General features: G+C 29.8%; 1 protein-coding gene across 3 annotated transcripts in view; it reads left to right on the plus strand.

The window, feature by feature from the left end:
• The window catches only part of LOC143249144 (ubiquilin-1-like), a 75,112-nt gene that overhangs the window by 30,762 nt on the left and 27,013 nt on the right, over positions 1-17,337 (plus strand). For all 3 annotated transcript variants that reach the window (XM_076498532.1, XM_076498534.1, XM_076498533.1), the window contains 2 exons: positions 7,163-7,288; positions 13,888-14,016. In XM_076498532.1, the coding sequence (XP_076354647.1) occupies positions 7,163-7,288; positions 13,888-14,016 (255 nt within the window). The remainder of the gene's footprint in view (positions 1-7,162; positions 7,289-13,887; positions 14,017-17,337) is intronic.

A 17,337-nucleotide genomic window follows, 5' to 3' on the forward strand; every position in this document is an offset into this window, starting at 1 on the left:
AACAAGATTAAAGACAAAGTGGTTTTTAAAGCAACTTCCAAAATAATTCTCCTACTGGTAATTGTAATTTCTAATAGCCTGTGTAATCATCAAGGTTTTATAACAATTATTAGTGTATTTCTGAGAAAGATTTTGTTGTAGTAGATGCAACTCTAAGTAATCATGATAAGAAAGCTTTTTTCCTATTCATCTGAATGGAGTCTTACCTGCTCAAGCAATACTTTCAAGAAAAGTATCTAGAACTTGCTAATTTCTGTGCAAGATTGATTAAATGCTATCTCAGTTAGGTTATTTGCAAGACTTCCTTTTTTTTTGTATGTGGTTCATGTCACATTTTAACTTTTGTATAATTTAATTTTATGATTTTCTTCTCTCATGTGATTGCATTTTAAAGATAGATCATTATTACAGATCTTGTTTCTCATTAATGCTTCTCAGGTCTAACTTTTGTCAACTTTTTTTTTTTCCAATCTATTCACAAGAAGTGTTGTAAATGTTTCTTTTTTTGTTCTCCATTGGATGTATAGGTGGTTTAGTGTTTACTAGCTGAACTTGTATTGTGTTGTGTCTTGCAAATACTATTCTGGCTTTTTGCTGTATTAATATCCTCAGTTTGTTTCAGATCTCCTGAAGGTACAGCAGTTGTATATTTGTAATTTTCTTCACACTTATTCTTGTGTTTTATCTTTTCTGCTTTGGTCTTTATCAGGTATTCAAAATATCCATTGGTAGGAAAATTTATTGTTTTTCATAATTCTCAGCATTATCTTTATTACAGATATTGTTTGGTTTGGAAACTAAGCTGTCTATGATGCCAGTCTACAGTGTTGAGGTGATTTGGTTTATAGTCAAAGTATTTCCAAGAGTCTCTAGGGTTTTTAAAATCTCTTGTGATATATGCATCTTGGTAGCCATCATGTCTATAAATGGAGAGTTTTTCTCTTATTACCATTGTGATTTTTATCACTAGATATCTGTTTAAGTACCAAAATTTTGGTATGTTTCTTTACCGTGTAATCCTATTGCAAAAATATCATACACATATCTGAGCTAAATTCTGGGTCTTAGAATGGCTGTTTAACTTTAAAACATTTCAAGAAGAGAGTATTTGAGTTATGATGATAAGCAAAAGCCTGTAATTAAGTTTTTTCATGTTGAAAATATGAACAATTAAAGTATACCTAGCTGATGTAATAATGTATTATAATTCTTGTGAATATGAAAGTAATAAAAGTGAACTCAATTAGAAAGGTTAAATTTTGGTTCACTCTGAATAAGTAGCTTGCTAACTGTTATTATTTACCTTCATATTGATAATTAATCATGTAAATATAGAAAAATATTAGTTTTCTTTACTTGAAGATTATCAACTGAACATATACTTTATAATTTCTATCATTGTGAAGCTGTTGGTAGAATCCTTGTAATATTTCAGGACTTGGCAGTTTATTGAATAGTTTGAATTGATCATTGTGTTATGTGAGGCTGTACTGTTGGCTTTTGTAATTTCTACAAAATCAATTGAAGTCTAAACATATGAAGATGTTTTAGTTGTTATTGGTAATATTTTGTCTATAACACCTAGATAACTCTTTCAGCATAGGCGTGGTCCCTACTATTTTGTACTTGTTATAGTTTTCATGCTATAACTTTTAAATTACTAAGCATATATTTATAAAAATTTTAAGAGTATCATCAAACATAACAGTACTTTCATATGCAAAATATCATTTTTTTTATTAAGCCTTGAGGTTTGTTAACCATCATCAGTTGATGCCACTATCTACAACATTCTCACTGTTTAAAGATTAAGCAGTTTTCATCCTGCTTTCTTTTTTCTTTTTCTTTTTTTTGCATGTTGAATTGCAAACGTACAAAGCAATTTTCACATTTAAGGTATGAAATACTTATGTCCAGATAGTTATTAAATGTATTTCAAGGAAAAAACCTTTATATTTTATCTGTTATTTTCACTCGCAAATCTTTATAGAGGTTCAATTGATCTGACCGGTCTCATAACTGCTATTAAATATTAGAAAATAAATATAAATTATACTTTTTACACTCTAGAATTACTACAAATAACAATAACACACAAACATTTAGACTAAATAGCTTAAATCCCATAATATTATACATTTATATATATTTATTATTTTTATTGTATTGACCTTTCAACTGTGCCTAGCTAACAGTACAGAACTTACAAGAGTGTGGTGCATGTGAACTCATTACCATATCCAATAATACAAAACTGATCTTTGGTCTGTACAAAGTCACCTTTTTTAGCTGTGTTTTAGTAGATTAGTATTTTGAAAAATACAGTCACATTTCAGTTATTATATATTATATATGTGCATAATTACTCTATTTGCAAACAAGTTTTTGAATTTATATTTCTTAAAACACAGAAGAATAAATAAAGAAGTAAAGCAAACAACTTGTACTCAGTTGCTGCTGTAAGAATTCTTATGTTATCTTTCTTTACTTTTCTAAAGGAATCATTTTCTTTTATAATGGGATTATAATATGGATTTATAATCAGTGATGTCGAGAACACCCACTTGACGATGACTGAAGAAGGTCGAAACGTTGTTCGCTCTTCTACGTAAAATATTTTCTCAACCCAAACGAGCCGTTTTTGCATATATATATGGATTTATATTTCATAGCTGTCTGGATTGTTGACTCTTTGATTCTTAATTCTTGTTTTTTCTCTTGTTCTTTATGTAATTGTTACTACATGTAGAGTGGCTACTTTCTTATGTATGAGGAAAATGTTTGGTTCATTTACTTTAGACATTTTTTTATGTTCTACAAATAGCCATTTAATCAAATAATTTGTCCCTGGCTGGATGCATCCTGCTTGAATAAAATTGCATCTTTAAATTAAAAAAATATAGAGTACAAACTTACAGTTGTTCCATACATGTTTTTGTAAGTGCTTTAAAGCTGAAAATTTTTATTGTGTGTTGATGTCTGTGAGCTCAGAATTTCCTGCATAATACTGGAGTTATAGCCCCTTAAATGGAAAGATAAAACAGTTTCTTAACAAAACAGTGGCCCAGCATGGCCAGGTGGTTAAGGCACTCGACTCGTAATCTGAGGGTCAGGGATTCAAATCCCCATCACACCAAACATACTTGTCCTTTCAGCCGTGGTGGCGTTATAATGTGACGGTTAGTCCCCACTATTCATTGGTAAAAGAATAGCCCAAGAGCTGGCAGTGGGTGATGATAACTAGCTGCCTTCTTCTAGTCTTACACTACTAAATTATGGACGGCTAGCACAGATAGCCCTTACGTAGCTTTGTGCGAAATTAAGAAAAAACAAATGCATAAAACAATCAATAAGTTTAACATGTAACTATAGATTATAATTTAAATTTTGATACTATGTATTATTTAATTTCTTAATTTCAGATTAAATATTTAAAAAACACCTAAATATTTATTTTTGTGTGTCATATGGTATGTTAAATGTAGCACTGGTTCAGATTAGATGTTTGTGATGTCAAAATACAAAGTCTGTTGTTTTGTACAAACTAAGAACTCAAATTACATATATTTAAAAGCTACAATATAAAATAGAAACCTCCTGTCATTTCTTTATGATGAGATATCGTTAATGTATTTAATCAAACACAGTGGCTCCGTTCTCACCTATCATTTTTGAAAATGATCCCTTGTATAAACTTCTATATATGACATGTGAATAACCAATCAAAAGCATAGAATGACCCTTAAGTGCTTTTTACTATAGTTTTCAAATATAATGTCACTATTTATTTGTTTCAAGAAAATATTTGTGCTGATAACTTGAGTATTTTAGTCTCTTTGAATTTTTTTTTTATCTACCTACAGCTCTGTTACTGAACTAGATAAATTATAATAGATTTTTGTGTTATTGATATAGTAATTTATTGTTTTTGGTCACTCAAATTTATATCTAAAACCTAAAAAAAAATTTAATTTCACGTCCTCCATGTACAAAACTTATTAAAGATTAGCAACCTACGACGAGCAGCAACAAGTACAGAGGTTGTAACTAGAAGAGATAGTTGTTTGTTTTACTTCTATATTTATTGTTCTGTGTTTTAAGAAAAATAAACTTAAATCATGTTTGTAAATACCAATAATGTGTATACATATATAATGTATTATGTCTGAAATGTGACTGTATTTACAAAATATTAGCCCAATAAAACATAACCAAGACAGGTCACTTTATAAAGACCAAAGGTCAGTTTTATATTGAATATGATAACATGAATGCACGTGTGCTACATAATTATAACTTTTATCTTGGCCAACAGGGTTGAAAGGTTAATATAAATATATATATAAATGTATAATATTATGACATTTAAGCTATTTAGCTTAAACATTTGAGTTTTTGAGTTATGATCTTTAGTCATTCTAGAAAGAAAATAAAACACCTCCTATTGGCCTCACATTTGTCAAATCAATTTAAGTTATCATATTCTGGGTGCTTTGAATCTCGTTTTTGATTGTTTATTGCATCAAAACAGGACTTTCCCTATGGAATGGTCTTTGAACCTAATAGTTCTTCAAGAACTATATGCTCAGTGAGGTGTTCCAGATTTGGATGCTCTTGCCAATCTTCTCAATGCACAGTTTCTCAGATTTTGGTCTCCTTTTTCACATCCTGTGACTAGGGAAGTAGGATGGATATATATACACGTGTGTGTGTATATGATTATTCTCCTTTGTATTTGATACTGTGGATTCTTTCCATCATTCAGACCATTCCATGTCATGTTTTGTTGGTGACTCTCTGCTGGCTGGCTGGCTCAGACAGAGATTCCACCAATGCACCATCTCTTCAGGTTGCCCCTCTTCCTCTTTCTTTCTTTTTCATACTCCTGTGTTGACACCAGTCTGCATTCACTCCCATCTCCCTTTTTGACCACTCTAATCCTGACCTTCTCCTCTACCTGGACACAGCTCTCTGCTGTTAGGTGACGTGTACTACTTTCTTCTGTGGTTTACTTTCCCCATTTGTTTATTCCTTGTTATCCCACTCTCCCCTATGAACTTTCTTTCGTTTTCCTTATGGGTTGGGTTCAACAGCTGATGTGATTCACTTATTCTTTCCTCTTTTCTGAAAATTCTCATTTTTTTAGTTTTTTCCCATCAGATTGGTTACTTTCCCAGATCCCTGGCTATGCATTTGAGCAAATCATTTATGCCTGTATTCAGACCACTTCACATACATTACTGCTCACGGTTTTCACCAGTTTACCATTTCTTGCTGTGCGAGTTTTAATATTCCTCTTATCATTATTTGGCACACCACAATTTCTCCATTAAGCTGTTTTTTCTTTGCAGGTTATTGTTGAATATGTGGATCTAATTCAGTGTTGCCTGACCAGTTATACTTAGTCTTAAATCTGCACTGTAAAACCTGTGTGTGTGTCAGTTATGCCCAGCATGTAGATGGAATGTTCCACAAAACTGCAGATAGGTATACTTCACAATATTTTGCTTTATTAAAACATTTGCCCTGGACCATACATTTATGGACTAAGATGAATAATGCAGAAGGGGATTGCTGCCCATAATGGGATTGATCTGCTTTTCAAATAAGGTGTCATGGTCACCAATTACACTCTCTCTCTTTACTCCTCAGGACTTTCCTACCTTCTTTTAGTAGATTATAGAAGTTATTGCCACTTACTAGTCTTTAGGTGATAGGGTTGTAGACCTTGGAATCTTTTCTTCCTGAGTGTGCTAAAATAAAACAGTACTACTCAGTTTAGAGTAGGGTGGTGGCATTCTGCTGGTGTAGATGCCATTAACGCTTTCCTGGTTATGGATGATGCATTCTACCGAAAGAAATTGTGGTTTGCCCCTTTGACTGTGGCACACTACTTTCTACAGTAATCTAGATGTCAGTTTCAAGCAAATATGATGATGGTTGGAGCTGGACCACCCACCTTAGTTCTCACATATGTAGCTGGACATTCTCTTCCTACTGTGGACTGGATGATGCATTCCCAATGCTGCCTGGTGATGGAACAGAGTTGCACTCCCACTTTGTGGTGCACCTTCATACCATCCTCTGAATATCAGTTCTTGGTGAATATGATCATGGATGGGTTGGGTGTGTTTACATAATAGTTCAAGTTCTTGGTACAGAGGCACTTCCTTCACCTGTTCAGTGTGAATTTATATTGGAAGTTAGCATTTTCCTAAACAGAAAATATATTTGTGGGGTAAACATTCAAAAAATTACTGACTTAAACCATATTTATTTATGTCAAAGGTCTGTCAGAAAATATTCAGAGGACATGAGTAACACAATACCAGAAATATATTCATAAACCACAATGCATTAGGATCACAATTACTGCAAACTAGATCTCTTAAATACCAGATAAAGAGCAGGATTATCATTTACAACAACCATAGTGAATTTTAACTGCAATACATAAAGGGAAACAAACAAAAAAAAAGATCAGGAACAGTTAGAATTCAGAAGCATAATAGATGTATGTGACTGTTTAATACTGATATATCTGTAAATGCCCATCATGACAAAGAAAAGACCAAATAATAAAATTGAACAATATGGAATACTACATTATGAACCACATAGTAATAAAAGAAAGATAAAAGAAGTGATAGCACGCTCAATGTAGTATAGAATTCAGCAAGATTTGGATGCCCCTCATGTAACCCTTCACATAGCTAATAAAATTATACCCCCAAAGGAGTAGATTGTGGCCAAGCACAATAGCGCACTAGTCTTTCTATCAAGAAAACCTAGGATTGAATCCCAAATAATATCACCACAAACACAATTATCTCAGGATCCTCCAGAAGATGTAAAAGATTAACAGTCAAATCATAGAATAGGATATAAACTAGCTAGTAATTAAAAAAATAAAATATTAATAATTAATTTTGCTTGATCTACAGGCTTCTAACCATGATAACTATTTATAATTGATTACTAAAACCTTACTGTAAATACTTATTAGTGGTTCTTGAAGCTTAGCTTATATATCTAAAACATAACTAATTTGTCATTTTAAATTCTAATTGTTTCTTGATTGAAAGCAACTGCTTTTAAATTTCAAAATATGCCTGTAGAGAAAAATTAGTTAATGTATCATAAATATGTTTTAATTTTCCAGTTCCTGAGTAACCCTGACATGATGCGTCAACTTATGGATAACCCCATGGTGCAGTCAATGATGAACAATCCTGAATATATGAGACAGTTAATTACAAGTAACCCACAGATGCAACAACTTATGGAAGTAAGATCTGTTTCTTTCTGTATACTGAAAATATATTTTTTGGGAAAATGGTATGTTTGAGAGAAAGTTGAGATAATGAAAGCTTTATGCTGATTCTGGATAAGTTTAATAATTTACCTTTATGATTAGGGCAAGGAAACCCTTTATTTATAATACAATTTACTTTTATCAAATACTTTTGCTTTGTAAATTTTTCAAATTTAATTAATGGTACATGTGAACTAAATTTAAAACTTAACAAAAATACTTTTCACTTTTCATATTATATTTCCAGTCATTTCAAAAACAAATATAATAAATTAGTAAAGTATTTATTTAATTATTTTTAATCACTTTTTTCAAAACCAATCTAAAATATTGAAATAAATGTCACAGCTTAAAACTGTTTTATGCAGTCAAGGTACCATTTATAGCTAAAATTTAATTTACCCTTTTTTGTTTAAAAATTTGAATATGCAGTTGGTAAGAAACTAGCAATTAACACAACATTGTAAAGAATTTAGATGTCATCCATCAATAAGAAAATGCAACATTCAAACCAAAAATATTTTTTTTTGCCAATTATTAAATGTTTTCATGCAATAACATGTACATTAAATATAAACTTGTTTTTCTGATTCTAAGAATCCTCTCCAGATTTTGAAATTCTAGTCTGTTACATAAGTTATTTCCTTGACTTTCTAATGAACTTCATTGTTATTGTTTCTAGTTTCTTGGACTGTTTTTCTTTATAGTTGGAAACTGTAGTAATACCAAACTTGTATATGAAAATTCTTTGTAAAAATAAACTATATTTCATATGCTGCTTTGTAATATGGAATTTCATTAGTCTAATATTTCCAGTCATTTACTGGAAATTAGTATACATAATATTGTCTTGAATAATTCTGTCATAATTATAGATTAAGTTTTGTAATGTTTCATTTTGCCAAGTTTTCATCAAGTTAGTCATAATGGTTTACTATACTGCCACCACTGTTTATGGCACATCTTTGGGATAATAGATGTCAGATTTAAGACATTTCAGTATAGGTAGTATTAATTAATTTCTCTTGTGAGTTAATATTTTATGATTTTTTTTTTCATATTAAGTGTGTTAAAAGCAGGTGATTACTGGAAGATGTATTTGTAAGTTATAAATGTCAAGGGTATGGAGATGTCTGGAATGCTTCAATGAGAAAGATAAAAAATGATGATAATGTGAGAGATAAGAGAGCTAGAAGAAAGCTAAAAGTAAAGTCAAGCAAAAAAAAAAAAGAGTTTCTGTCAGAAAAAAAGTTAAAAAACGTAAAGTTAACTGTCTTAAAAGTGAGTAGCCGAATGGTAGATATGTGAAAGTGAGATTAACAGTTTTCTGAAATTTTAAGAAAATGAATTTGTGTTGAAAGGGTGTTCTAATGCTATTGAACTTGTCTTTGTGGACTTTTACAAAAAGAAGATGAATATTTGGAAGTAGAGCTATGTGCAAAAAGCAGACATTTATTGGAAGTAAGCCTAAATATGAAAAAGCAGAGAAGTTTCAGAGGTTTAGGATACAAGTGCAGTATCTCAGAAGACAGCTAATTGAATTTATGCACTTATACTATTATGATAAAAGAAAAAAAAGATAAAGAAGGAAGGAATAAGTGAACTATACAATGATAGTATTTAAAATAAAAATAGAGGAAAATAGGTCAGTTTGTCAACTGAATTCTAAAACAAATTGAATTGGCTTAAGTGGACTTTTGACAAGAAGAAGAAAACTGTATAGTGTTTAAGATACAACTATGATATACATAGTACAAGGAATCTTTTGTATGTATTTAACTTCATGATGACAAGAAACCCATGTGAAATAAAAATGTATTCTAAGGATGTCTAGTGTCTAACTTTAATTAAAATAAAGTACAGAACGATGACATTGTGAAAAAAAAATCTACAATTGAAGAAATGACATTAATTCCTGCAACACTAATGTGCTTGAATCACTTGACTTTTGGTATTCTATAGTATTACATTTTTAAAACAAGTTTCAAATGAAGCTGTTGAATCAAAAGATAGGGACTTTTGTGAATGGAAAGACTTAAGACATATGTATTTATAGATTGTTTGCAAGGCTGCAAAACTACTGTTAGACTATAATTGCCTCTTGAACGAAAATAAGATATTTCATCTTCTACAATGAATCATCAATACAGAATCTGAAATGGTGCCTCTTTTTCTTTCAACAAGCAATTACAGTTCATCATAGTTTCCAACTCACCTATGTCTACTCTCTTTAAAATTCCATTGAAACAACATCTTGAAAGCTATTGAGGATTGGCCATCTTATAATTATATAACAGATATAATCATATCTCTAACCTGCATACTTCAACAATTATCTTTCTTTCCTTGTCAGATGCAGAGATTACGAACTCAACCTGTGTGTTTGCAGACTAAATTTCAGCTTCTCATTTCATCCCATATCAACAAAATCCTTTTAAATAACCTTATTAAAACTACTCAGTACCATTCAGGCCAAACATGAATATCTTTACAATATGTTCTGAATTATTTTAAGTTCCAATTTATAAACACATTTAGCTAAGAATATTTTAATTAAGTTTGTGATACTACTATCTTTAGTCTCAACTACATTTTGGAAACAATTTAGAGAAAACACAATCACAAATTGTACCAGCTTATCTTACATAACTGGAAAAGCATCAACATTTAATAAGTGATCAAAAATCTAATTTCAAAAATCCTAATACCCACAAAAGAACAGGTTCTTGCTATTGGTTGTAATTTCTTTCCATTGTCATTATAGCCTCCATATGGTAATGAACCTAGAATCCCCACTCATTTAACTCTACAACAACACAAACTACATAGCTCAATTTTGTCCAGTTGAGAATGATCAGCTATTTTTAACCCTCAAATAGATCCCATTATTCAGCATATATAGAAGACTGTAAAGTTCTACTCAACAAGACAGATTATGAAGAAAAAGTACAATCTCTTTTACAGGCAGGACTTTACAAGGACTTCATAAGAGACCCCACTAACCAAACTGAATGACAAATTAACAAGATTATTAAGAGATTGTAACATGAAAACTCTCGTATTCTACTAACCAGTAGAAGCAAACCACTTCAACTGAATGATACTTAAATCTGAAGTTTAGTGACATAGACTTTTCTTGCCATAGAACTACAACATTTCTTCCCAAATTTTTTAAACCATTATCTGCTAATTTATTAGCTAGGATGTAAAATGCAGAAACATTTGTAAACATTTCTGAAAACCTTCTTCAGTCAACCTTTGGATGTTTTGATCAATTTGATGTCACTAATGTAATCCTCAGCCTTCCCATCAATCATGCCCTTTCATTGGTCCATAAGAGATTAACAGCAGACAGGTCTATATATCTTTTCATAGATTTTACTGTAGACACCCAATTAGAACTTTCAATCTTTTACACTTACTTTGCAAGATAGAAAAGGATCTGAGGAAAGCATCAATGTAAAAATCAAAATGTTGTCTCATTTTCTTTCAGCATGTAGTTGAAGACCATTAATGTTTTTAAATCTTCTTTGCTTAGTTTGTATAAAGTTCCACTAAAGGAATTGTTTACTATTTACAAAATGTTATTTCCTTGTATTACACTATTATGTTATTCATCATCATTAACCAGAAATAAAGTTTGCTCTAAGATCTCTTACCAGTGATACTGAAAGAATTATATTTTTAAATTGCTTAGGCTATTAAAGCTTAAGATTTTAAAAGAAAATCACGATTTGATATTTTATATTAATTTAAGAGAATGAATTTTCAGTATAAGTAAGATTTTTTCAATCACCATTCCTGTAGTTGTGCACATCACAGCTAGATTTTTGAGTTACTTATGTATGAGCTTGCTCAGCTAAACTGCATCTAATTATCATTCTTTCTGGTATAAAGTTATTACATATTACATTTTTTTGTTTCAAAAACTGACATTTTCCATCATATTTTTGAAATAATGAGAACACATTTTCTATTGATCTCCCTTTTGTTATAAATTTTTGAGCAGCCAAACCGAAAAGCATATTACAGTATGTTTTAATTCAGGTGATCACAAGACTTTACTTTTTTCACCATTTTCTTAGATTATATACGGTTTCAGAAATACATCATCAAATTTGTAATGACTTAATTATTGACTAAAGCTTAAATGTCATAGAAAAAGACAAGTATGCATTCTCTCTTTATACAGGTGTTCTTGATTGTCCGTGTTTACAATAATAGCAGTATGTGCTTGTGATATTGATATGTATCTAAGTAGTGTCAATTACATGTAAATAAAGGTGCATGCATGTTCAATACTTTCATATTATTGTGGCTTGTAACTTGCAACAAAAATTTTTGGTATCAGATCTAAAAAACGGTGAGTAATAAAATACAAAATCTTATCATCAATTATCATTTCTTACATCAGTAGAAAATTCCTGTGCCAATGTAAATAAATTGTAAATAGAAATAAATAAATAAACCTTATAAAGCTGTTTTTGAAAAATTACAAAAATACTCAGGGTAGTCAATTAGTTGCAATTTTTATTACATACCATTGCATGAAAAATATTGAAATTCTTAACATGATTGGATCCTCAATATTTTGTTTCAAAATCATTCAAGGATGTTACATTAAAGGGGATTATGTTTTGAGATTTATAACAAAATTATATTGCATATGCTACAGAAAACTTTTTTACAAATTCTGGAAGTAAGCTCTAGAATCTGAAATTTCACCTGATCTGTGGCATACAATTTTGCTAAATTAATTTCAGCTTTTTTAAATATATTTGTGGCATATTAGAGCTATCATGTATAGCATTTGTTTCTAAGTGAAAAGACTGCTAAAAGTCAGTGAGAGAAATACACAAAAGTTGAATAGAATAGTTCTTATATGAATTATAAACATTTAGATCGTAAGAATGATGTCCGTGAGAGAATAAAATGACCTGTTGTCAAAGTTAAGTGTTTGTATTACTGTTTTCATTGCACAAGAGAAGACATACAATATATACAGTAATCTTGATATTAATTTTCCATCAATATCTAAATACTAAGCTCAAATACATTAGTCTTCCTTTTAAAGGAACCCATTTTCTACCCATCTTTTCCTTTTCCTCCAGACTTTGATACTAATCATGGAATTAGTTGTGTTAACTACTAACCTCCAGATTTTATCAGCCTTGTTTAAATTTGTATCTTTTAATACCTTAAACTGTATTTTTGTTTCATACTTTCTCACATGGTGTTTGCTGTTGATCTTTTATTTTTGTTTTGTGGTATAATCTTTTTTCTTTATGACCACTATGATGCTTGATAGTGTTTGATAAAATTGTTGCCTAAAATAAATTCAGATTAATCATTTTAGTGTGAGATCATGAAAAGTTTGGTTTTGGTCATTGGTTGGATTAAGTATTCCAAATTTTTAAATTTCAGCTGTTGCATTTTTATATCTAAATCGCATATAGATGTACATATTTTCAGGATAATGTCAAAGAAATGTTTGACATTATAACTTTGTTGTCAAGTAATTATTCTGTAGCCTGCTGAAGTGCAATGCAAATGTAAGAAAAAAACTAAAAGTTTTTATGGTTAATATTTCATTTGACAAATCAAGAGTTAATGAAAACAGGTTAACTTCAAGTAATTTTTTTGTCCATGTTCTTAATTTGTCCATTGCAACTTGAAATCAAAGGTATGTAGAAGTAGTTAACTTATTTTGATAACTGTTGTAGTCCTATGTTTTAGCAGTTTTACTGGCTTTTAGCATTTGAATCCTAACTTTTATAAATTAATAAATGCTAAGTAAAAACAATTTTCAGAAATGTTTTTTTTAATGTGAGAATACATTTTACTAGTGCATACTCTTGCAGATCAGTGCTTCTGAAACTTGATTTTACAGCACTCTTTTAATGTCCCAAACTTTTTGCAGCACATATAAATAAATTTGTGTAGCAGGCCTAGTGACACCCCCTGTTATACTATGTATTAAGAAGAAAGTGAATCAAATTTGAAATATAATTAATTTACATTACTAAATGAAAACTACTTAATAATTGCAAAAATTCTGTGGTACATGCTACTCTAGACTATCACTAACTCAAGTTCAATTTTTTCCATATTGTGTTAAAAAAAAGAAGTTTAAGAACATGTATTTTGAATTTAATTTTATAATTCTTAAGTTTAATATATGAATTGGGACATGAAGATTTTATATATATATATATATATATATAATTTTAATTTAAAGTTGCAGTTTGGATAACTGTGTGATTTTTTTTTTTAGTATAATCAGTTGATATTAGACTGGTATTGTTTCAGTAATTTTGTAGACTTATTAGTTTATAATGATTTTTACAGAAGGTAACTATAATCTAATGATATGTTACTGTTAAAAGATGCATTGAAAATAGAAATATGCAGGAATTATATTTTTTAGAACTTGCATTTAATTTTTAATTAATCATATTTGTGAGATTTAAGTAATGTTACAAATAATTTGTTTTATCCATGATATATTCAGATATGCAAATACCATTCAAAATATAGGATTTTGATATGAGTAATTTTGTTTCCTTATTCAGAGAAACCCAGAAATCAGTCACATGCTGAACAACCCAGACTTGTTGCGACAGACAATGGAAGTTGTGAGGAATCCAGCTATGTTACAGGAACTGATGAGAAGTCAGGACAGAGCTCTTAGCAACTTAGAGGTACAGTTCTGTACTAAGCATTGTGGAATTAAGTATTCTGAAATAAGATTTTTCTGGTTAATTAATATTCAAATTATATTTATTGTCATATTTATATCTATCCACATTATTTTAAAGAATTATTGCTATTCTCAAAAAAATATATTTTTATTACCTTTTGCTTTGTTCAAACTCTGTTATTATCTGGCCAATGATTGTTGGAATTGTTTTAGTAAATTGGCATATTTATATCAGATAGATTTACTTCTTATATACTTGAAAGCCTTTCCTTTTTTGAGTTTGAATTTATGCTTCCACAAAACATGTCACTTACCCATGATTTCCCATTTTACATGTGACTTTTTGCAGTTAGTAGAATATGTCACATAAGCTGTGATTTCCTGCCATAATTCAGATTTTATTGCTGATGCACTTATTTGTATAACTTGGATGGAGAACTTAGGCAGTTTGTAATATGCATTTTGATGTTCCTGGAAGTTTTTTGATGAAAGTCAATTTTCCAACATGATATTTAGCGATTTTCATTTTGTGATGCCTTCTTTATCCTTCTTTATTCTTTAAACATTTCACAAGCCTTTTGCTCCTCTTTATTGGAATCAATTGATTCCAACATTTTTATCATACAGATCATTATGCATTACTTCTCTACAAATATGAGTGTGACATACATTACACATGTGACCCTATATGCTTTTACTGAACTGTACTTCTTGTTTAGCAGTGATTATGCTCAGATGTGTTCCTTTGAGTTTTGTTTCACTTTTGTTTATTTGTGAAATGGTTTTCATTTAGATTATCTCCAAGTTTATTCAGATTGTTTCTCCATTTTAATTTAACCTGAGTTTATTACTGTCACATTAGTATTTATAATTTTTATTTTTTGTTGCCTCTTCTTGATTATGAATTCTGAAGTTCATGTTACTACTTCTGGGGCCACATGTTTAAATAGTGCTATGTCACAGGCTTCAGGTGTGGACACCTGGAAGGAGATTTATCAGCATTTATTTTCTGGGAGATTAAACATTACTTGGAACAACTTCTTAATAAAAAATTTAATCCACTACTACCCTTAGTATATAATACGTAGGCTTATATGTTCTTGACAGTAGACAACAAGAAAAAGATGATTGTGTGAGTAATTTAATTCTTGTTTTTGTGTTTATTCCTTTTTTATTAATATAAAAGTAGCTAAAATGTAAAAATAAAGATATTTTTAAGAAAAGTGTGATTAAATTAAGTAAAATAATTAATAATAATATAATGAAAATGGTTACAAAGTATGGATGGGAGCAGCATGTAGGTAGTACAGTTTGACTGTGTAACTTGAGCTGCACATGCCTAAGTGACTTATAACTTATTGTGGTGTGGAAAATTGTTAGACATGGTCCAAGGAGCAATAAAACAATAAAAATTAATTATAGATAGGTGTATAATGTTATGAGCTTAAAGCAACTTAGGAAAAATGAATGTAGTTTCATGTTAAAATTCTAGAAAGAAAAAAAGGAGCATTTTAGATTTATTTTAAATTTTTAGTGATTACAAGTTTGATCAAATTGACCAATGACATTTTGGGTTAGGGTAAAGAAAGTAACAAATGAAATATAAAGTTTTACTGGAATAAAAAGTTTGAAATGTATTTAGGAGTTTGGGGGATCACACAAAGGAAGTTTGAGATTTTTGAAATGAGGAAAAATATTTTTAATACTAAGATGAAAATTACTTTGCATACATACAGACTATTCAGAACAAATACTCCATATATTTACAAACAAATCTTTTAGTTTATTAAAAATGCTTCACTAAAAATGTATTTTGTATGTGAAAGGCTTATAATAATAACTGAAAGAATGCCAAATTTTGTGAAGATATACACACTATATTGAAAGTTAGATGAATTAAATCTATAAAGACTTTAAATGAATATAAGGAGGTCACATGCTGAGAGAGTTGAGTGGCAGGATTAGTATACCTTCTACCACCACCACCACCTTCCATCCCCCTGCTTTCAATCAGTTTGTTCTCTAATATCATCATGTAGACTGTCCCTTTGAGGCCAACAATTAAGATTCTGTTTTGGGGATAGAACCAAATATTTTTTTTAAATCTCACTCGTGCCCAGTTTGTCACACTCTTGCTGGTGGAGACGTGAAACAGTGCTCTGATATGAGGCCTAGCACCATTTTTAAATTCCTTTTTGCACTTGTCACAGGGTGTTACCAAATTACATTCTAAAGTTGATTAAACCACCTTACTCTCAATGTATTTTAATGAAACAAACATTATAAAATACTTTATAATTCAAAGTTTTATATTATTTTCTAAGTTTTTATTCTTTTGTTTCAAAAGAAATCTCTTAAATAATAATTAAAACTTCATTTTTGTTATCACTTAATTGGTTAACAGTTTAGAATTCTCAACTTTAGAGCTGATATAAAAGACACAAGTGTGTGTGTAATGCAGACAGTTTTGTGCAGATATTCAAAGTATGTGTATATAGGTTGCTTATCAGTAATTTGAGTTGAATTCCAATAGGCTCAGGGAAAATAGTTGTAAAAATTCTCAAATTTCACGTCAGACATGCTTTTGTTTGAAGTAGAAGCAATGTTTCTACTTTGTAACAGTTATAACTTGAATTGCATGCTTATAACCAATAGAAAGAGTGGATTTGTCATTTTAATGTCTCAAGCTTAACAGAAAATGTGTTAAATTAGTATACAACTGAAAAGTGAACTACTGCTAAGTCCATTGTTTAGATCAGTGTACTTATTTTTTCTGTTCTTATACATACTAGTTTGATAGACAGTTAAATTGAATATAAATTTTACTTTTATATTTTAGTTTTCTATGTATTACTTTTGATTTAAAATTCATATTTGAAAGGTTTAATAATTTTTAAAAACATTTCTGATCTTTGCCTGACTCTAAAAAATAGGCCAATGCAAAACATTTTGCCAGAATATAACATTATATCCTCTGGCATCAGTTGAAAATAAAATGAAGTGAAAAGGATGTGAAGTTATACATATGATGCAAAGAATATTATTCAGCAAAGAGATAAAAAGTATACAGATATATATTTCTTAATTTCAAACATTTCATTACACTGTGTGTTAGCTAAATTTAGTGATATGGTAGAGAAAATGGGAAATAAAATATAAACATGTATTTTCAAAAAGAAAAGAAAAACCTTTTGAGGTTCATTTAGAAGACTAGAGATTATGCAAGTGAAATGTGAAAGTTATAAGATACAAAATAGTAATTTTGTACTTAATAGTTCACCTGTAAGGTGATTTTCATGTTATAGTCTCAGTGCAAATAGGC

The sequence above is a fragment of the Tachypleus tridentatus genome, chromosome 4 (assembly GCF_004210375.1).
Source record: "Tachypleus tridentatus isolate NWPU-2018 chromosome 4, ASM421037v1, whole genome shotgun sequence".
Classification (NCBI taxonomy): Eukaryota; Metazoa; Arthropoda; class Merostomata; order Xiphosura; family Limulidae; genus Tachypleus; species Tachypleus tridentatus.